This window comes from Astyanax mexicanus, chromosome 5, assembly GCF_023375975.1.
Source record: "Astyanax mexicanus isolate ESR-SI-001 chromosome 5, AstMex3_surface, whole genome shotgun sequence".
Lineage (NCBI taxonomy): Eukaryota > Metazoa > Chordata > Actinopteri > Characiformes > Acestrorhamphidae > Astyanax > Astyanax mexicanus.
The window spans coordinates 39,619,254-39,642,166 of NC_064412.1; the positions used below are offsets into that span (position 1 = coordinate 39,619,254).

A 22,913-nucleotide genomic window follows, 5' to 3' on the forward strand; every position below is an offset into this window, starting at 1 on the left:
AGTGACATGAAAAAGTATTTGACCCCCTACAGATTTTTGTTTTTGCTTTTTTGTTGTACTAATATTGTTCCGATTATCAAACAAACTATCAGACAAATATAAAAATAATCATTTAAAAAAAACTATCCAAACCAATTAGGCCCATTTGTGAAAATGCATTTGCACTCAACCTAATAACTTGGTTGTGCCACCCTTAGTGACAACAACTGCAATCAAGCTTTACAGATAACTGCCCATGAGTCTTTCACATCTCTGTGGAGGAATTTTGGCTCAGTCTTCTTTACAGAATTGTTTTAATTTACAAACACTGAAGGCTTTAAGTCATTCAAAAGGTGGAATTGTTTGTGTGCAAGTTGTCCAGGCCCTGAAGCAGCAAAGCAACCAAAGACCATCACACTACCACCATGTTTAACTTTCAGTATGATATTCTTTTTCTGAAATTGTGTGTTAGTTTTACACCAGATGTAACAATACATTCTAGGGGTGTGACGAGACACTAATATCACGGGACGAGGCACGATACTGGGTTCACGAGAACGAGACGAGAAGAGATTTTAAAATAAAAATTTAAAGAAAACGTCAAAAATGAAAAATGGCTTGAAAACAAGAGTTTTATTTGACAAAATCATATAACGCAAACTTAACAGACTGGTTTCTCTCACACATTGATTCTATAATAAATAGAAGTAAAAATAAAAATAAAACTTTTCTAGGTCTTACATAGTGCAAACAATAAGTGCAAACCACAACCAGTCATTAAGACTATGGTTTGTGTTTTTTTTCTCCTAAATCTCTTGTAATTTAACTATGCATAACCATAACCAGTCATATTAAGACTATGCTTGAAGTGCAAACAGAGACAGAATTTTTTTTTTTTTTAAATACAGTGCAGAGCTAAGGAATTAGTACAACTGCCTATGCGGAGCTCACATACTGTCTGTCACACGGAGCTTTTTAACTGTACCGCAGAGCTCACCTACTGTTTTTTTTCCCGCGAGACAGGTTTAAGCTTGACGAGAAATATCGTCACATTTTAATCTCGCAAGATCTCATGCCACGAAATCTCATCACACCCCTAACACCTTCCAAATAGTTCCATTTCTTTTTTGTCAGTTCAAAGAATAGTTAGTTCTCTGGATCAAGATGTGTTTGTTAAATGTAAGATGGGCTGTTCTCTCGTTTTTTTAGTAGTGTTTTTTGCCTCAGAACTCTCCGATAGAGACCATTTTGGACCAATCTCTTTCATATTATTAAATTATTAACAATGACTTTAAGGCTGGTAAGACTTGCAGTTTTTTAATGTTCTGGGTTTTTGTGACCTCCTGCATGAGTTGTTCATGCCCTTTTGGAATACTGGGAAGGTTAATCAGTGTTCCATGTTTTCTCCATTTATGGATAATAGCTCCCACTGTGGTCTGTTGGAGTCCCAAAGCTTTAGAAATTACTCTAACCTTTCTCTAAACTGAGATGTCAATGACGGTTTTTGAATTGCGGCGTAATGTATTATTTTTGAGATCTTTTAGCTGCTTCATGATGTCAGGCACGTTCTATTTTATTGATTCTACAGGTCTGGCAGTGATCAGGCATGGTTGTGGTTAGCCGTGAAATTGAACTATGATTAAGTATGACTAATCAGTTATTTTATGGAGGCAAACACTTTCACAATGGGCTAGATTGGTTTGGATGTCCCCTCCCCCCCCCCCACAATAAATACAATCATTTAAAAAAGTTTTTTTTATATACACTTAGTTATATTTGTTTGATTATCTTAAAAAAGTAAGTATGACAGAAAAATAAATATTTAGGGTCATTTAATGCCATTGTACATGCAGATACTATGAAATTATTCAACCCAGGCTATCAAAACCAACATAAATGAAAGCAGGTAAGATGTTCTACTACACACCTGTAGCTGCTGCTGGTGCTGTGCAGTCAGAGCATCCAGCCGCTGCTGTAACTGCTCTTTCTCAATGCTGCTCAGGGCTGTGATCTCCTGAAGCGCTGAACTATGCTGCTGCTCTAGTTCCAGCACATGCTGCTGAAGGGTTTCCAGAGCAGAGCGGTGACTGGCATCCAGTGTAGCCTTCTGCGACGAGAGCACCTCAGATAACTTGTCCTACAAAACCACAATCCATTCATTACAAACCTAAACCTCCATGGATACCACTGCAGAAGGGTAGGCTCAATTATTGTCTAAAGCAAAGAATGAAGAATACATTCTGAAACGCTGAAGCAAACAATAGAACATACTTAGCTACCACTGTTCTAATACAATAACAGAGGTAACTGCATCTTACTCTGACTGCAAAGACAAACCAGTTTAACATGGGGATTTACAACCCACAACAACACATGCCTTTAACACTCTACTGGCAAAAACACAGCAGTAATTATCAGGGGAGAATATGGGAGGGATAATCACACACACCTTCCATGCAGGTGGCCACAAGGGGAGGAGAGGCAATTATTCAACACACAACATTTCCCCACTACAATCACAGCTCTGTTTATTACCATTTCTGTGTAAAAATAAATATAAGTAATGCAGCAAATAATTAGCATTCAAAAATATTCAGCCACAAATGGCAAAAAATAAAAATACCTAAAAAAAAAAAGGGAAAGGGGGGAAAACTGTTAAGTCAAATAAACTAAATTAAGAATTATTTAAAGGTGTCCCTCCGCTAAGATTAACTTTTTTATTGTTCTTTTTGAAACTGTTCAAACTTGGTTGTCTGCAGTAGCTAGTAAAAGAGAATATTCAGATAAAGAGCAGCAGTGACGCAGCCTCGTTAGATAGGATCCAACAGCGCTAGGAAGGAGCATGGCAAGTCTGTTCCTGTATTATTTGTGCAAATAACAGTTATATGCTTTGCCCAATAATTCAGAGCTAAGGAACAAATGGTTAGAATTTGTCTATGAAACACCACCAGCGAAGTACAATTGAGATAGGTAGGTGTGCATGTTTAAAACAGTTCTGTTTAAACTAGTTAAAAGTAAAAATCCACCCTGGGAAACAAAACTAGTTTTATAATATAAACTAGGTTGAACTATATTTACTTTCTGGACCTGGAATACCGGAATACTGGAATATCTCTCTATGTAACTAAGTTTACATAGGATCTCCGGTGGATTTGGCATTTTACAGAGACTAAGACTAGGTCAGTAGCTGAACTGCACTTAGCAGGACATTAGCACATGTTGTAAAGTAACATATGACATTCTAAAGACTGTTTTAAAGTGTAGAAATGCCTATTTTAAATTATTTCTAACTGTGGTTCTCTTGGCCTTGCAGTGCTGCGATGTTTGCATGTACGAATATTAATGAGCAAGAGCCGAAATCCTATTGTTCCTCCCTGTCCACTCCTCCACCGGGCTAAAGCACCGTTATACCGGATCACCAGAGCAATTTTTTTTTAAAAACATCTCACATGGCATTAACTCATACTAGAGACCACAACTAGACATTTTAAAATAAATGGAAAAATGATGGAAAGAGACCTTTAAACCAAACATCTACTATTCACACACCGCTGCTAAAGCCAGATCCAAACTACCACAGCTTTGTAAAATATATCAAAGATATCAGTACTTAAACAACACTGACCCAACTGCACTACAACTTTTGCATCAGACTAACGTACAAAACAAACTACTTAAACCACACTTCTCTTTGCTCACCTGATGGGCCTGGCTGAGTTCAGCTGCCATGATGCTGATCTTCTCTGTGTGGACCTGAGTCAGCTCCTGCCTCAGCTTCTCCCTAACTGACAGCTCCTCTTCCCTAATTCTCTCCATCTCCTCAGCATGCTGCTGCTTCAACGAGGTCCGTAACTTCTGCAGCCCCTCCTCCTCCTCCTCCCTCAATGCCTGGATCTCCTTCAGGTACGTACTCTCCAGTGTGTCCATGTTACTCAGCATCCTGGTCTCGAGCTCCTCCAGTTCTTGTTTGTGACGGCCAATAAGCTCCGCCTCCAGAGCTTCAAGCTGTGCAAGATTGGTCTCCTCGAGGACCACCTGCAGTTTATCGAGCTCAGCCCGGTGTTTCTCAGACAGATCCGACTCCAAAGATTCAACAGCCGCCTTGTGATTGGAGGAGAGTGTGTCGAGCTCCTCCTGGTGTCGCAATTTAAGTTCCTGGCACTCCTTTTCTACACTTTGAAGTTTAGAAATATGTTGCTCAAACAGCTCTTTCTGGGCTTTCAGCTCCAAGTCGTGATGTTGCTGCTGCTCCCTGAGAACAGCTTCTCTCTGTTGGACAAATTTCTCCTCCAGATGTCTTTGTTCTTCTTGATGCCTACATAAAATAAATAAATAAATAAATAAAATAAAATAAAAAGAAGTTCAATGGCCCAATCCATCATGTGGCTGGACTGGACTAATCAAATACTAGGTTTACAATGTTTACACTAAGCAGGTTCAATAATGTTATTAGCATTGCATCGACAAAACAGGATTATGCAGAGGAAAAAAAAAAATAGAAAAAGATTTGGCAAATAAAATCCTGATAGAAAGCATCTCTAAAAAGGTGTTGTATAGCATTTATGTACACACATAGGGCAGGTACATGGTTAGTGGTGTTACAAATCAGTTAAATCGTGAAATATTCTAAACCTTTCCTAATGTCTGAGACGCATGAGGGCCAAGTCCCTCTTCACCCCTTGCCACTACCACTTAGCCCTACGTCTCTGTTGTTGCGTGTTCATGTCTAGGGGTAAGGTGTCCCGATTCTTGCTAGGCTGGAGGGGTAGGGGCGAGTGTTAAGGCGCTTCCAACAGATTTTTTCGGAGAAACACTCAAAACAGAGGGCTGGGAATCACTGGCACTCACAAATGTATTTTCTTGATAAAAAAATTACATTAATCACTATATCACCATGATTTAATGTGCAGTTTCAATGTTTTATGGCCATTTCCTTTATAACAAGCAATATCTAGCTAACTTTCCCATTCCACCTTAAAACATGCTACTTTTTTTGCTTTTCCATTAGGCAAATTTGAAACCTGCTTCTGCTTTCTTTATCAATCGATCAGTAGTTATATTTACATTTACATTTTCGGTATTTAGCAGACGCCCTTATCCAGAGCGACTTACAACAGTGCTTCAAAGTTACTTAAGTTATCCAAAGCTAGTTTGTAGACTAGGATCAAGAGATACATAGAACTTAATCATGTTTAGAACCCTAGGAACCTCTTTTTTTTTTTTTTTTTAGTTTAGGAACTCTTTAAAAAGATGTGTCTTCAGTCGACGTTTGAAGACGGCGAGTGACTCTGCTATTCTGACATCCAGTGGAAGTTCATTCCACCACCTTGGTGCCAGCACAGAGAAGAGTCTGGATGTCTGTTTTCTGTGTGTTTTGAGTGATGGAGGTTCGAGCCGAGCCGTACTGGAAGCTCTAAGAGCTCTTGGTGCAGATCTGGCTTTGTAATTATAATTATTATTATTAATAATAATAATAATAATAATAATAATAATAATAATAATAATAATAATAATAATAATAATAATAATAATAATTATTATTATTATTAATAATAATAACAAGGGGTAGAGGTAAAAAACAAAGAGAAAAAAAAGGACCGTAATCTCGATTTTAATACCTAAAATTTAACAAGAGCAGTGTCGAGTACATTATTATTATTTTCCTGGGTTTTTGAACATATGGATAAAGTTCTATCATTTTAGTAACATAATTTTTGTCCCATTTTCTTAATCAAATTAAACGTTTTTGCTTCAGTCATTTAAGAGGAAAAGAAATAAATTATTAAAAGCCCAGTATAGATAAGGTTAAAGAGCTTAAATAAATACAAATAAATATAAACAACTATGTTTTTGACAGGCAGTAACTGCACCATTAAATGCCAATCGCAGAACCTCCTTTGCTATGGGGACCAGGTAATTAACAGTTTCCACATCAAAAAAAAAAAAAAGTAGTTCATGTGGCCAGACTGAACTAAACAAAGCAGCACACGTACTAGGATTAGAATCAGCTACTTGTGTTTACACTAACCAGGTTCATTAATGCCATTAGCATTGTATTGACAGAACAGGATGATGTAGAGATGATTAAAAAACACTAGTCAAATAAAATCCTGATAATAAGCATCTCAAAATGTAAGCATCTCTAAAATGTTTCTTTCCGTTGGGACTAACATTTAACCTACAGATGCAGCTATTCTGCTTCATTGCGATGCGGGGGGGTACATAGTCAATGCGGCCGTCCTAAATATAAATCGCTGTAGGAAACTCTTTACAGTGTATAGAAAGCAGTGTAGCAGCATGATAGCATGCATACAACCAAATACAGTTTGGCAGAATCACAACAGAATGGTTAAAAATAGAACCGTGACAATGTTTCAATTAAACAAGACATTTAAAATGATAAAGACCAGTAGTGAAATAGTGGAGGGGGGGCCTCCTAGAATAGAAAAAAAAAAAAAACCCTGATAAAATCTTAGTTCACACCCAACACTTATCAATATAATCCACTGACCTGCAGAGGGCATCCTTTAGCTTGGTCTCAGTCTGTTCCTGAAGTAGTGCGTTCAGTTCCTTTACCTCTGATGCCATGGTGTTCTTGGCTGTGCGCAGCTCACTCTCATACTGAGCTTGGAGCTTCTCCCTGACTGCCACCACTTGAGGGTTCTCGTCACTGTTCAGACTGGCCTGCAGGGTCTGCAGCCTCTCCTTCAATACTGCCAAACGTTCTTCAGCCTGGGCCAGCTTCTGCTCCAGCTCCCTTCTTTCCTCCAGTGCTGCCTGCCGGAGCTCCTCTCTCAAGGAGGCTAGGTTCTCCTCAGCTTGAGCCTGGAGCTGTTCCCGCAGCTGGGCCTGTGCCTCCCTGCTTTGTTCCAAGAGCTCCTTATTCACACAGTTCCTCTCCTCCTGATGTGCCTCTTCAACACGCAGGGCCATCTCTTTTGCAAAGTTTTGCTTCAGCTAACAGAAAAAAAGAAATTGAGTGCTTAGTACCGCACAGTGAGTATAAAAGCACCTTTGTATGAAGAAAGGGCCTTCAGACAAACACTGAATCATATGACAACACACAGAACCTCGGTCCTTCACAACAGCATTTTTTTTTTACCAGCCTTTAGCATTGACAAGTTTTAAAAGCCTTTGTATTTACTCACCCTGTCCTCCAGCTCCTTCAGCTCCTGGGAGTGCTGCTCAGTAGCTCTTTCCAGCTCCTGGGTGTGCTGGAGAGTAAGCTGGGCCAGCTGCTTCTCCAGGCTCAGTAGGCGTTCAGTTTCTGAGGCCAGCTGGGCTAGCCGGGCCTGGTGCTCCTCGGTCTGCACCCGCGTCCTCTCCTCCAGCTCAGCCTCCACCTGACGAGCCACCTCTGCTGCCGACTGCAGCCGCAACTTTGTTATGTCTAAGAGGCAAAGTGGGGACATTTACAGTCAATAAAGACTCCTAGTCATAATATCCCTTTTGGTGTGTCCCTATTAAAAAAGGTCCTGAAATAGCCTGACCTGGAAGAGAGACGTTTAGGGTTCCTCCCTTTTGATGACTTGGAAAAACCAGCTGGCTCAGGTTTGTAAATATAGAGTTAAGGTAGATTTGTGCATTTCCCTTTCGTTGTTTTCAGGTTTAGATTTAAGATAGTATTTTTGTGGGTAGGGATGTGCCTTATCGTATCGCACGCAATAATAATCACGTGAAATATCGTGCCATATCACCCAACACTAATCATCACATCAGGGTATTATTTTAGCTGTTTTTAGCAAAAAACAAGTCACACTGTTCTCATTTCCCATTATATATCTACTAGAGACAGATTATACATGTCCAGTATCATTTATTTTATTTTAATCCTGGATATATGGAGTGTATTATTAGTATCATGACATTCTGGATAATTGACTTCTGTTACAAACCTGATCAAAATTCTTGTATTTTGTATTATCTCAGTTAGGGGTGTGGCATATCATGTATCATATCATATATATATGCAATAATGATTTGTCATTTTGTTGCAGTAGTGTATTTGTGGCTTTCTCCCCAGACCCTCTGCCAAACCACTCATGTCATGTTACAGCCAGACTCCAAAACAGGTCTACAACCGAAAGTGGTGGCAAAATAGAAAAAGTAAACATTTTTACAATAAATTGGCCCACTATGGAAAAAAACCCAGAAGAGATGAGATGTCTATTGGCACTTTTCCACTGCATGAAACCTACACTACTGACACTACTTTGTTTGCGTTTCCATTAGGCAAATTTGGATCCTGGTACCGCGTTCTTTAATACCTGCTTGCTCACGGTTCTAAGCAAGTTGAGTAAAGACACCAAACGTGCACATCTTGCACAAACCAGCCATTTGTAAAATATCCAAGCTATGTGTGCAATAACAGTAGCTTTTATTTAATGCCCAGAAGAGATGTGCACAGTGATTGGAATAACTGTATTGAAATAAATGGCGTTTCTAACACGTACTTTTTTCAGTAACGAGTAATCGAACTTATTATTCTGACTGTAACGCCATTACCATTTCAGACACCCCGTTACTTTAGCCGCTTAATTCACTTTTTTTTTTTCTTCGCACATACAGACAAAGGTGCAAGTGTGTGTGCGTTGTGCGTGTGAGTCACAAGGGATAACCGCCTAAGCAATGATTGTTGTCTTTGCTGTCGTGCACTCTATTCATCTGGCTTATGAAACACGCTCTGAGAAGGTGTGGGGTGGAGGGGTGTGGGGTTACGATGGGGTTACTTTTACTGGTAACTAGTTACTTTTATAGAGGAGTAACTCAGTTACTTTTTTGGAGAAGTAACTAGTAACTATAACTAATTACTTTTTCAATGTAAGGTGCCCAAAACTGGCTGTGCATCCCTTTTCAGACAACATTCGTATTTTTATATCTGGATTAAATCTACACAAGGGGAATAACATAACATTCAAACATGCTGATGGTTGTGGGCCAGCAAGATATGTATGGTACGTTTTAACTACCTCACATAAGAAATGGAAAAAGTCATGTCAACTTGGCTCTAAATCAGATTAAGCCATTATTGTTAGTTGTGTGATACAACAGAACTTTGATTTTACTCCTTTTACTGATTTTTTTATAGGTGTCAAAACTCTTGCCTCTTAAAATCAGGCCAGTCAGTTATACACAGCGCCCCCTGCAGGAGGCCAAGAATGTGTCTCACCTTTGATGTGGTTGTCTGAGAGTTTGGCCCGGAGCTGTTCAATGTCTAGAGCATGTTTGGTGTTGAGCTGCTCGATGTCACTGTAGTAGCGGTCAGTGAGCTCAGTGTGAGCCTGCAGTAACTCTTCTTTATAGGACAGAGCCATGCTACAGCGCAGCAGCTCCAGGTCCTGCCTGTGTTTCTCCTCCAACTGCAGACGCAACGCGTCCAGCTCCGCCTGCCACACACAGGAGAACGCAATGCACTTGGGTAAACAAACATGCATATCTGGGTTATGAACTCTATTTCTAGGATTTTCCTCTGCATTCAGGTCATTCAGGCAGCAGAGTTTCAGTGTTCCATTTACAACCAATTTGATAGACAAAACCATCAATACTAGGCCAATAAAATTATTTCCGAAATTTAATTTTGCAACACACAAAATGCTTAGGTTCTTTACAAACATACTAACCTTGTGTTTCTCCAGCTGTTCTGTAATCTCAGCCAGTGCATCAGCCCTCTCCTCTTCAGCCTTCCCATCAGAGAGGAAACTGTAGAAAAATCAAAAGAACCCAATAAACTAAATAAAATGTCTATTAAATTAAATAAGGTCAATTACCCATTTGTACCCCTTGCTTACGAGTGTCACCCACCATTGTGAAACTAAATTAAAAGGGAAGTGTTTGAAATGGTGCAGGCCTTCAAGAAGTAGATATATAAATAAATATGAAAAAGAAAAAAAATAACTGATTATAGGGAGCTGCAGCAGAATGTAACTGCAAAACCCATTTAAAGTGGAAAACTTCTAGCATTTATGCTTGTTATAAAGAAAAGAGACATAATACAGTGAAACTACATTAAACTAAGATAACGCAGGAATTTGTTTTAGTTGTTTGTGGCGCAATCTTACCAGTGATTTCTCAGTGGGCTAACAGCAGATTAATGGTTCTTGTTTTTTTAAATGAAATTTACTTATTGTTTGGGGAGCCAGAGTCTGGAGGAACAATGGAGAGGAACACAATCCAAGCTGCTTGAGAACTAGTGTAAAGCTTCCATAATTAGTGATTGTTTGGGGAGCCATGTCATCTGCTGGTGTTGCTCCACTGTGTTATATCAAGTCCCAAGTCAGCACTTCATCTACCAGAAAACTTAAGGGCATTTTATGTATCCCCCTTTTATTTTCCAGCAGGACTTTGTACTTTTGGCATGGAGGGCAGGAGCCTATTGGTCCTACAAAATATTCTAAGACTACGCTCACATTACAAGCCACATTGTTCAAATCCGATTTTTTGCTCAGATCAGATTAGTCCATCTTGAAGGTTCACATTCACAAATGTGCGTAATTTGAAACCCCCTGAAACACCTCATGCTCACACATTGTGAAGACAACATAGCTTTATAAAAGGTGAAATGGATTAGTTAGCAGCTCATATGTGGAGCATTTTTTGCTCGAGTGAAGAGCAAAAAGCTGGTCTGAAGTTCATGCTCAGGTCGAGGAGGTTAAAAAAGGTCAGGCGGTTTGCTTTTGCTGTTTTCGCAGCTACAGCTGCACCAAGAGATGTGGGAGTACGAGAGAGAAGCACGTAGTGCATAAATTCTAATTAAACCGTTCACTTTCATGTCACATGTCCATGGATCAGATATGTTATCAGATTTAGAACCACATATGAAAGAGACTCAAATCTGATTAAAAAAAATTGGAATTGCATGTTCAAACAGCAATGAAAAAAAAAAATCAGATCTGAGCCACATTGAGCAAAAAGAAAAATTCAGATTTAAGTCACTTCAGCCCGGTAATGTGAACGGAGCCTAATTTTCTAAAATATTGACTTTCGGGTTTTCATTAATAATAAACATTACTATTAGAACTGAATTACTGAAATAAATTAACTGTGATATTACAATTTTTGGAGATGCACCTATAGAATCCTTTACCTCCATCCCAACAAGAATTGGGCCAGCCTACCCTTAGACATGAACACGTAGAATGCAGAGATAAAGCTAAGTAGTACGGCCAAGAGATGAATGTGCCTATGCTTAGAGCACTTGTGCCCATTGCAATTTCTACCCAAAGACCCCACAGAAACATCATTAAGCATCTCTAGAGACATAGGACCAACCTTGTCTCCCCAGTCTTGAGGACAGACTCCTCCAGGGCTCCCTCTACAAGCCGCAGCTGCAGCAGGGCAATCTCCTCCCGGTGGCTCTCCTCACTGGACCGCAGGCGCTGCTCGAAGTATGTGCGCAGGTTCTCCAGCTCCACCTCATTCTGCTCCTTTAGGTCCTGACGCTGCTGTGAGAACTCCTGCTTCAGCCGCTCTATGTCATCAACACGTGATGATCGTGCCAGCAACTGCTCCTTCAGCTCTGAAACACAGAAAGTGTTCTTTCGTTAAATAAACAAAAACACCTAAGCAAAAACTAATACAGTGAAAGTTTTCCAAATATACTAGTGCTGGACAATTAACTTCTGGTTAAATATGCTTGTGTTCCAAATAAGATTTCACAGTTTTCCTATTTTTATTTTATTTTTTATTGAGCAGGCTTCTCCCCAACCATTCAGCTAGAAAACATGCTACTGGGAAGAGTTAATTAGCTAGTAAACATGATTTACACACTACATACAGGCTAAAGCCTTATTTAAATCTATAAAAAAAAAAAAGTATCGGTGGTTTCTTCATTAGGGCAACCGGGTAGAATTAGATGCCCCAAATTCTACCAGTGTTTAACTAGCTGTGACAGTCCTGGACAGCTAGTCCTGCCTCTGATGACCAATAGGCTGCAAGTTCCCCACACTTTCCATCTTTCAGCATCCAATGTCTTCTCTTTGGCCCATTTCAGTTTTTTCTTTCTTTGGCCAGAGTTATATATGGATTTTCTTGGCAATTCTGCTATGAAACCCAGCATCCTGAAGTTGCCTCTTCACTGTTAATGGTGATTGTGTTTGATGGATTCCATTTAGTGCATCTCTGTCTGAAACTACACATTCTTAGATATTTATCTTTTCGCACAGTTGTGCATCAGGGCCTCCCACTCCTATTTTTGTCAGCCAGTTTTGTGCTACTCTCTGAAGTGAGCAGGTAACAGTATTTTCAGTTTTTTGTGCAGTATCTTGCACTAAGTAGCCTTATCCTTTTTAACGCAATAGACTGACTGGTCTCTCTGTTAAACTAGCTGTAATTGTTCTAAAGAAAGTGCATATATCTTTGAGCATATTTGTACATAGCCTGTAAGCAAGCAAAAATCTCTGATGCATTTGATATACATGTTGTATACACTACACATAGTGTAAACAAATTTAGAAGTCTGACAATAAAGGGAACACATTATTATACCTCCCAGTTCCTGCCTGCTAGCCCTCATGCTCTCCAGTTGAGACCAGAGGTTTGCAATTTCCTTGTCTGAGCTGGACTTTAGTGCCTCTCGCTCTGAATGCAGGCGATCCACCTGAAACAGCAGAAATTGAGTGGTGTAAGCAATTGTAGTAAGTGCAGTGACTTAAGTTCTAACTTGCAATTATATTACACAGCATTTAAGTGGTAAGGGGTTAATAAAGATAAGCCAGAGTCTCACTGTTTACTAGATACTTCATAGCAACTATGAACTCTAAACACACCTCTTGGTGTTAATAATTCCAATAAAATAAAAGCACAAAATGAAAACATCCACTGTGTGGCTGCTGTCTGTACCTCTTGCTGCAGCTGTTTCTCTCTTTCCTCAAGACTTTGTGCATGAGCCTGCTGCTCCTGTAGAACCACCTTGTGACTGGTGACCAGCTCTTCAACAGCACCTAAATATAAGTGCATGTTAATTTCTCAATTATTCTTAGACTAGAAATATCCTTGAGGTTAACTACATGTTTGTCTATGCATGATGGCTGCCTTGTATATTCTGCATCCAATTGACATGTCTGTTTGCATTTTCATGATTTAGTGCAACAAACATGTGAGATCTAATAGACAAACACTAGTGGCAGTGCGGTTTTGAAAATTGTGTGTATTGTGCGTTTATACAACTTTAACATATTTTTGCAAATTCTTAGCATGATAAGGCACACTTATGTAGGGGATGTTTTTGCTACCTCAAATAGGACATGGGAATAAGTCATGTCAATTTGTCAGAAAAATTCATTACTGTAAGTGGTGGGGAAAACGACTTTTTACCGAATTTTCGCACTATAAGGCGCACCTAAAATCCTTTAATTTTGCCTTTTAATCAAGTGTGCCTTATGTATGAATTTTACCAGTCATGTTGTAAGGAAGTACTGTTGAAGTACAGCGTTATACAGGAGTTTCAGTTTAGTTCTCCAGCACCAGGGCTAGAGTAGCATTACCCGCTAACCACTATTTCCCCATTCAGAGGGGAGTATTATTGGCCTGTAGCCTGCTTTTAACCCCAGCTTGCACTGCTGGTGCAGAATTAGCCTTACTCGCTAACGGTTAGCCACAAATGCTAATGCTCCAGCCTAGTGCTGCAAAAATTTGGTAATCTAAGCTTACTGTAAATAAACAGAAGCGCTTTATTTCACCCAGATAAACAGTTTTCAGAAGCGAAATCTGTGTAGATTAACATCCAGAGCTCATTTGACTTTAAAAGAAAGTCTTTTTTTTTATTACAGTTGATTTTTTTGGCTTAGCATAACTTAGTTAGCTAGCCCTCCACCACCACCCAGCGGCGAGACTTGCTGAATTAGAAATTCCTTATAGTGTCTCTTAAAATGTGCCTAATAATCTAGTGCACCTTATGTATGAAAATGGACCAGAAAATAGTGCCTTATAGTGCAAAAAATACAGTAATATAAGAAATGATTGTTGTTGCAGTAGTCTAACTTTAAAATTAACAACATACACTTTAGTGATTTGTCATCACCAAGAATAGTTTTTGCAAAAATACCCTGATATATCTTACACTTATTGTAGGACCATTCCACCCACCCCTACAAGTGGAGGCCTCTAGTGGAAGCCTACAGGCCACAAAGTTTACAACAAGCCCATTGTCTACAAAACACACAGCCAAACAGCAAGGATATCTCTAGCCTTAAGCCTACAACACTTCAGGGTGCTACACATTAATCAATAAATACGATAAACACAAGCAGATGGATACTCACGTGCAGCAGAGTCTCGATCAGCCCATGCTTGACTCAAGTCTGACTCCAGATGCTCAATTTCCTGCTCTTTAGATCGCTGAAGCTCCTCCAGTCTGTCCTGAGCCTCAGTGAAGTTAGCTTCAGCTTTGACGAGGGCAGCTTGGGTCTCAGTCAGCTTCTGCTGGGTCTCCTGTAAATGTTTCTGGAGCTCTGATCGCTCAGACTCAAACTCCTGCAACCACTGGATCTTCTCCTCCTTCACAGAAAATAAGAAAATGGAATGTACAATTTAAAAGCACAGCGCAAATATATTAAGACAAATGAACACAAAGCAATAATTTACCTCCAGTTTACTGGTCTGCTTTTGCTCCACAGAAGTCCGTTCCTTCACTAGCTGTTTTTCCCACTCACTCTTAAGATCATCTATAAAAGAAGAAATAGTGACTCAAATGCCAATTCAGCAGATACAGTATTACTTTGGACAAAAACAGCATGAAGTGATTGCAGTGTTTAAACTACTGCACTAACATTTCTTCTAAACAGTCTTTTTCGGTCATCACCCTCAATTGACTGCACATATTTAAAGATGCACCAAAACCGAAAACAAACAAAAGGAAACATTTCGCCAAAAAATGAACACTGTTTTATCAAGATTTTTTTTTTTTGTTCACTATAAAAAAAAATAATAATAAAAAAACAGTGTATTTTGGTTTTGCCTTTTTAAACAATGTAAATATTTATTAAAAACGTATAATTTTTAATATTCCAGTAGAAACACCAACAAAGCACCTCAGCAGTGCAATCTGAAATCACGATTTTTTTTTTAGTAGTGCTATTCTATTCAGACATTAGGTTACAAACTGTTTACAAATTGTAACATTAAATTACAATTTAATTGCAATGTGTAAAATTTAGCACAGCAGTGCTATTCTAAATCATAAATTTACCCAAGCAGTGCCATACTATTTATACATTTCCTAGTCACACATTCAGCTACCTTGCTACCCCAGCAGTGCATTTACCACATAGTCATTGCTTGGTATTAATTTGGTCTTGGTTCACGTATTCGGCCAAAACAAGCACTTTTTGCTATTTTAGCTGAATATCTTCAGTTGCCAAATATGCGGTGCATCCCTCAGTAACATCAGTGCCAAACATTTGTGTGATTACAAAACTCATTAGAACTGAGAGGCAAAGTACCTAAACAAACTTTGTTTGACTACAGGCTAAATGATATGGGTTGTTTGGACAACAGAGTTCAACATCTATGCCAATAATAACTCAAAATATTATTTAAAAGGCCACATTTATTATGAATAAGGCCAGCCTTTGTACAGAGCACAACTCAACTGGCTTTACTACAAAGTGACTGGACACCTTGATTGCCACTTGCCATTTTTAAACAGAGAAAGTATTATTGCAATTAGAAAGGTAAAGGGCATTTGGCAAATGATTTGTCCAAATCCTATAAAAAACATTTTTACATTTTAACTTACCAAGCTCCTTCTGGTGTTGGAGCTGAACTCTCGTCTCCTGCTCGCTGTGTTGTTCACGGAGCCTCTCTAGCTCAAACTGCTGGCGGGCCTGGAGCATGGCACTCTCCTGAGCCCACTTCTCCCTCAGACTGGCCTGAAGCTCACTCAGAGCTGCTTCCTTTTCCTTCTGTAGGTTAGCTTGGGAGAGCTCCAGCTGAGCTGTGTGTAGGTTGGTCAGACTCAGACGCAGAGCTTCAAGCTCCAGAGCCTGTTGTGTCTGAACACAAGAACAAAAACAGAACAGGTGTCAGATGCAGCCATTTTCCTTCTGAGATAACTAACTTACTTACTCTTAGCACCTGTTCATTTCCCAAGGACATCTATCTGCATTTATTTACAGGCAAATGCAACTTAAAAGGAATAGCAGGGGTACATTTAAAAAATATAATACGAATTAGGGTTATAGTGCAAAAATAAATTCATGATTAAAATAGCAGTCCTAAATGTATTGTGCCTTGTTGTTTGTTGTATGTCTGTTTTAACATTTATTGGAACATCAAGGATTATATTTTCTGTAGTAACTCATAACATGATCAGCATGCACCATTAGATATTAAGGAAACATGCTGAGTTTAAACACTGGCAGCTCTTGTGAGCAGAACTTCAGCCAGTATGCTCTTTTTTGAACTGTGCGGCAACATGACCGAAATCTAGGTGGGGTTTTAGCCTCAGAATCTTCCCACTGCCATTTTAATTTCCACACTCTGAGTTGCCAGGTAAAGACAAACATGCAATCAGTATGCTAAAGCAATGGAAATGGGCAAGCTGGCCAGACTGGTCGTCGCTTGCCACTGTGCATCAATCTGGCAACTGGTTTGAGATTCTCTTCTTTGGAGGATTGGGTGGGGCCGAAAACTCTCCAATGTTTGAAAATGGGACTTCTGTAGCTATTTCACACACTCGCTTGGATTTACCACTAATTATTAATTTGAGATTTTAATATTATAGCACACTTTAAACTGTAGTTTTGTAGAAGATATTCTTTCCTAAAACTGACCATTTTCTTGACCATTTTGTTGAATCGCTACTGATAAGGACTCAAGAAACAGCAAAATAATGAAAAAGGATTGACAACGATATATACAGAACCCACAACACACTGTCGGGACTGTAAAGAACAGTAGATTATATAGCTTATACAGCATATAAGTTCCTGGAAAATAATACTACAAGCATTAGAAGTGGTATTAATACCTGTGCTTGCAACAGCTCAGCCTGATGTGCAGCCTCCATGCTGTCTCTCAGTTCTTCAATGAGCTCAGCCTTCAGCAGACTTAACTCCTCCCTCTGCTGGACCACCTGCTGCGACAGCTCTCTTTGGTGTTCTCGCTCATGAACCTACAGGGTAAGACATCAAATGAGACTTAAAAGCATAAATGACCCAAGTTTCATCTATAAATCCTAAGTTATTGGTTTTTTTTGTCTACTGATTGTCTGCCTCTTCTCCAAAACCTAGAAACTGTTTGTGTGACACCATATTGGATCCTGTTCAAATACTGAAAGTGATCAAAGAAGAATCTTAAAATCACCATATCCCACTGTTTTTTTTCAGGACAGAGGTGCAGATTCTCACCTCTGACTGAATAAGGAATGCATTTCCACAGCTATAATATTACTTAAAATGTGTCTGACCAGCCCTGAAGTGTTTCAAGCAATCTCCTTAAACGCTTCTTGGGTGTGCTTATACTGTACATGAATAAGGCGAGGCAGAGGTCAAAGACAGTGAAAAAGAAAAATTCAAACACACAAAACTTAGTAACAAAGGAACACCTGTTTAACAAGGCAGAGCTGTTTCCTCTGCTCTTCTTCCAGGCTGGCCTTTAGCTCTGAAAGTTCCTTCTTCAAGCGCAAATCCCAATCCTGCACCTAGAAGAAGTGGGAGATTGGTTTTATAAAACATGGCATCAGATTAAATCCATAATACATAAAAATGGAATGAAATACTTTACTTGCGAACATGAGGCACAATAGCAAAAAAGAAATTAAAGTAAATAGAGGTAGAGGTAATTATTTATGAATAATTGTGTATCTCAGCATCACCCTACAGCATGTGAACAAGGCGGATTAAAGCGATACTCCTCTACACAGTTGTTTGTACCTCCTTTTGATGCTTTTCCAACAGTTTCTTTTTCTCCTCTTCATTCTCATTCAGGTGCATTTCCAACGATTGTTTAAGCTCAGTCAGTTCCTTCTGGAAGATGTTCTCCTTCTCCATTAGCTCATCTTCTGCCTTTTCTTTTGCTTCCTTCATCTGCTCCAGGTCAGTATCCTTTGCTTTAAGCTGGGCCTTAAACAAAAGAAAAAATGATAAATATATTTGTATAAATTTTGATATTGAAATAACCCTGTAGATCATTTTAGAATAGTTAAAACTAAGCTGACCAGTAGTGGCTTAAAAACAATTAAGAACGAAGGATGTATTGATGCTGAAGGAAATTAAAGGTTATCCTCAACTATGGTTACTTAAAGCTATAGAATAAAAAAATAAAAATAAAAAAAAAGATTTCAAACCTCAAAGTTTGTGAGCTCCGATTCCAAAACATTTTCCATATTTCTGGTCTGCTCCTCGAAGGCTTGCAGACGCTCCTCCAGAGCAGCTTTTTCCACTGCCCCCTGATTCAAGGCCTCCTCCATATTAGTCAAGTTCTGTTTAAGGCACATCAATTTAGATTCCACGTCTGTTTTATTCTTTTCCATCTTTTTTAGATTCTCCACCTTCTCTTCCACCTCTGCTCGGAGTCGCTGGATTTCCCCATTAGCAGAGTCCACCTCAAGTGTCTTTTGACCCAGAAGCACAGATGTAGTTTGGTTCTTCTCCCTTAGGTTCTCCAGTTGCAAAATTAGCTGGTCTCTTTGGGCCTGCAGGGATGAGAGTTGCCGGCCGAAGAGAGCCTGCACCTCACTGCTCACCGAATCCCCAGCCGTTTTCTGTTCATGAATTTCCCTGACCAGCTGCTCCTGCTGTTTGAGCTGGAGCACCAGCTTGGCTTTGTCCTCCTTCAGCTCCTTCAGAAGATCCTCTGGATCACTGGGCGAACGTGTTCTGATTGAGTCCTTCTCTCTTGCTTCCGAAGCATCTGGGCTTAAGCACACGTCATCTTGCTGGCTCTGCAGAGAGCTGAGTTTGTTCTTTAGGTTGTCCTGCTCGTAGGTTTTCTGACTGATGATCTCTTCACAGTGAAGCCTCTTCTCTCTTTCAGTCTCTAGCTCCCACTTTGCTTCCTCAAGCTTCTCTGAAGCTTTGCTCCAGCGCTCTCGTGCCTCGTCCAGTTCCTCAGCTGAGCGTCGGACCTCCTCCTGAAGAACCTCAAGCTGCTTCTCCTTCTCCTCCAACTGCTCAGTCAAGTCTTGACACTGCTGGATTAGAAGCTCCTTGCCCAAATCAATACCACCCATACCATCAACGTCATCCACACTTTCATTCAGACCCTTTGAGGTAGAGGTGAAGCTCTGCCACTGAGCTTGTGAGAAGGACATCCCACCCAGGTCAGGTGGGTCACCTTCTGCTTGATCTGGTTGCACAGAAAATGATATGTTGCTATCATTACAAACTTCATGGTGGACAGATATTCTTGACTCGAGAACAAGCTCACTCTCATTCTCCAGCTCAAATTTAGAAGCTTCAGAGATCTCTAAAAGGCTTTGCTCCTCCAGGCTTTCTAGATGTTCTACCCACGAGCTTTCATGCTGCACAGCCATTGCTAGGTATCGTTCCATCAATTCATTCTGGTCTTCTGTAACTGAGGCATCCAAACTAGGCCCAGATCCAGGTCCAGCAGGATTCTCACTGGTCGCCTCCTGGTTCTGCTGTTCTTTAGATGCTTTCAACCAGTTCAGACTGGCCTCAAGCTCAACCTCAGGGACTTCATGTTGATTCTGGAACTGATTATGCTGCTGTGCTCTGCTGAGCAGCTCCTGAATATGCTGGACCTCCTCCAAATGTTCCTCTTGCAAACGCTTGAGTGCAGCTTCGTGGGTTTCTGTTAATTGGGCTAAATTCATCCCTCGCTCCTCCTCCAGAGTCTGAAGTTGGAGCTCATAGTTGGCAATATCCGCTTCATGTTTGGAGCGCAAGTTCTCACCAGCTTCCTCTTCTTCTCGTAGTCTGCTCTGAAGCTGCTGAACCAACCCGTCCAGACGAGCCACATCCTGGTTGAGCTCCTCCTTCTCCTCCTTGTACTTTTGTGCCTCCTGAGCCAGTGCCTCAGCTTTCTCCAGTTCTACCTGAACTGCAGTTAGCTGAGCCTCAATCTCAAACTTCTCAGTCTGCAAATTATCCATTGCCACCTGCAGGTTGTTAGCACGGTCTTGTGCTCGCTTGGTGTTCTGTCGCTCTTCTTCGAGCTCACTTCTTAGCTGCTGAAGGATCAGGACTGAATCAGCATCTGAGTTCAGGCTTTTTTCGGGGCCCATAAAAGCCACTGAGCTTTGTTCATTGTGGTGGAACAAGCGTGCTCTGACCTCCTCCATGTTGTTCGAAGTAAAGGCACTGTGGAGATGGCTGAGGGAATCCTCCATGGCACTCAGCTTCTGTTGCAAAGTTGTGATTTCATTTTCCTTCTGAGCCAAAAGGCATTGTTGATCTCTAGTCATCTAAAAAGCAAAAAAAAAAACACTTCAGAATTTTTTTTTTTTTTTTTTTTTTTTAGACATTACTAACGCAATATCATTGTACAGCTAAACATAATAAGAGCTGTTTGTTAAGGTATTTAACCAGATAATGGAGAAGCAGCTGTGGGAGGATTTTTCAGTTAAAATAGAAATTAAAAATTGACCCCAGCAACACACAGTGTAGAGGGAGCATAGAAATGGATTTGCAGAGTGAGTCATACTTCACTACCACATCAGATCTGTGTTAAAATCACACATCTAAACCATATAAGAGCCTCACAACCCACTTTAATCACCTAGATTAAAATGTTTTCCAATAATTAGTATAATGTTGAGTCCATTTGTCAACTTGACAGAAAATACGTGCCATAACATTGTTGATATCTTCATGCTCTTATTCTCTTTTTCATAAGTCAAAACGAACCTTGATATTTTTTTTTTATGTTGATACATATTGATATCAACTGATATTAAAAACAATATTGTGATATTACCTTCTGAGATTCCTCGATTTGTAGCTGCCACTGGTTCTGCTGGGTTTGAGACAGATCCGCCCATCCTACACTTTTACCACGCAGGTACTCTTTGGCCTAAAAAAAATGTTGGTAGATTTTAACAGGCTTCCAAGATCATTATAAGAAGGTGATAACTGCTAAGAAAGGCATTACTGGAAAAGGAACTTTCAGATTTGAAATTAATTACAGGCCTAAAGCACAGCTGAGGGTGAGTTTACAGCAGTAAACACCATGAACAAAACTATCTAACTAACGGTACTCTGTGAGTGAGATTTGATCCATGCTTGATAAAACAGCTTTAAGATTAGAACCTAAGAACCATCTGATCTATGACTGGTTTTTGAACCTTACCTGCTGTAGCTGCAGCTGAAGCTCCTGTATTTGGCCTGTCAACTGTTGGGCCTCCAGCTGCACCTGGTCTCTGCTCATTAGCGCTGCCTGCAGGTTAATACTCAGCTGTGAGATGATCTCATTCCGCTTCTCCACTGCAGCCTGCAACTGCTGAAAGACCAAGAAACACACAAGCTTCATACATCAACCTTAAACCTCTAATTAAAATACAGATGAAAGTACTCTAATAAACAAACAACTCAAAGTAAGCCATAAATGTGCATTTTCAACATAAAGGCAATTTGCATTTGCTCAAATTATACAATAAAACAGCAGCTGGGCAAGATACAATCTAGACTCTTAAACACAGTAAATGTTTTATGAGAAGACTGGGCATTTTTTAAAGAAAACATTTTAAAAAACATTTTATTTGGTCCAGGACTTTTTCTTCCTTAATTTGCTGAACATAATGTTTAGCTGATTCAAGGGATTTAAAATATTTGAAATAACTGCAGGTAAAAGCTAAAAGAAAAAAAAAACATTCTTTAAACTAAGACTATTATAAAAATCCTTCAAAAACAATAAAAAAAAAAAAAAAGACGACATTTTGCCATAGCAAAACTGAAACGAGGCAAAAGCACATACTGACTGCAAAGTAGACTCAATTGGGCATATAGCATGAACGCAAATTAGTCCATATGAATAAACAGATGTAACCTAGTTTACAGCATCATGCTATTTTTAGAGAACGGCAGAATCCAGCAAAAAATAAAGTGCTAACTGTGTAACTATTTTTAGTAAGGTACAGGAGTTACTATATAAGCAATTAGCAAACCTTTACGATAGCGCTGGAAGATATGGCCAAAATGACTATTATGACTATTTATAAATGTACATATAAAAATATATACATTTCTAACAAATTAATTTCTAAATTCATGTACCATGCCCTGGAATGAACATAAGTTGCCTTTAAATAATAATTACTGAAAATATTGTATGAAAACACATGAAAAAAATAATTTTATGGTCATTTATCTTATGGCAAAGCCGGCATCCAAATACAAAGGTAGCGATTCAACACATCACAAAATTGTGACACAGTAAGCAAGGAAATAATTTAAATCAAATGAAATCTTTCCTTGCATAAAAATACACATTTATAAAATCTGAGTAATTTTTATCCTTTTAATTTTTTTATGCTTTTTATGCAGTCATAACAGCGGGATATAACAACAGCACAATATGGTTTTATTTAGTGTTATTACACCCCATACACTAGATAGCAATGTAACACCAAGCTTTATATGTAAAATAATAATGAAACAATATATACTGTACTTTTTTATAAAAAGATACACTATTGTTAAGCAAAATATTGAGATTACAGATATTTTCGTACAGCCCTATCATGGTCCAGCCTTACTGCACCCCTACATGAGAAGGGGGAACTGTTTTCCGAAGTTTCCGAATCAACAGATGAATATATATGCTCAGTATATTGTGTACCTTGAGTTGTTCTTTGCTAGTGTGCGTAACTATAATTTCCCCCAAAAGCTCATCCGTCTCGACAGGCTGATCCATTGTAACCCCGTCTCCAGGAAGACTGCTCCATTCTGGGGCATCTGCTTCACCAGTCTCTCTTCTATTCTGACAGGCTGCTGGATCACCAGTGATGCCATCAGGCTGCAATGACTCCTGAAGGG

The 22,913-nt window shown here is 39.5% G+C and overlaps 1 protein-coding gene across 4 annotated transcripts in view; it reads right to left on the reverse strand.

Annotated features, from left to right (window-relative positions):
* The window catches only part of pcnt (pericentrin), a 70,026-nt gene that overhangs the window by 41,440 nt on the left and 5,673 nt on the right, over window positions 1-22,913 (reverse strand). For all 4 annotated transcript variants that reach the window (XM_049479156.1, XM_049479158.1, XM_049479157.1 and 1 more), the window contains exons 3-21: window positions 22,717-22,905; window positions 21,229-21,378; window positions 20,857-20,952; window positions 18,263-20,344; window positions 17,850-18,038; window positions 17,522-17,617; window positions 16,946-17,089; window positions 15,713-15,968; window positions 14,560-14,639; window positions 14,238-14,472; window positions 12,817-12,917; window positions 12,463-12,574; window positions 11,248-11,494; window positions 9,600-9,678; window positions 9,149-9,365; window positions 7,128-7,369; window positions 6,491-6,936; window positions 3,679-4,294; window positions 1,907-2,116 (exon numbers count right to left, since the gene is read on the reverse strand). In XM_049479156.1, coding sequence (XP_049335113.1) covers window positions 1,907-2,116; window positions 3,679-4,294; window positions 6,491-6,936; window positions 7,128-7,369; window positions 9,149-9,365; window positions 9,600-9,678; window positions 11,248-11,494; window positions 12,463-12,574; window positions 12,817-12,917; window positions 14,238-14,472; window positions 14,560-14,639; window positions 15,713-15,968; window positions 16,946-17,089; window positions 17,522-17,617; window positions 17,850-18,038; window positions 18,263-20,344; window positions 20,857-20,952; window positions 21,229-21,378; window positions 22,717-22,905 — 5,787 coding nt within the window. The remainder of the gene's footprint in view (window positions 1-1,906; window positions 2,117-3,678; window positions 4,295-6,490; window positions 6,937-7,127; window positions 7,370-9,148; window positions 9,366-9,599; window positions 9,679-11,247; window positions 11,495-12,462; window positions 12,575-12,816; window positions 12,918-14,237; window positions 14,473-14,559; window positions 14,640-15,712; window positions 15,969-16,945; window positions 17,090-17,521; window positions 17,618-17,849; window positions 18,039-18,262; window positions 20,345-20,856; window positions 20,953-21,228; window positions 21,379-22,716; window positions 22,906-22,913) is intronic.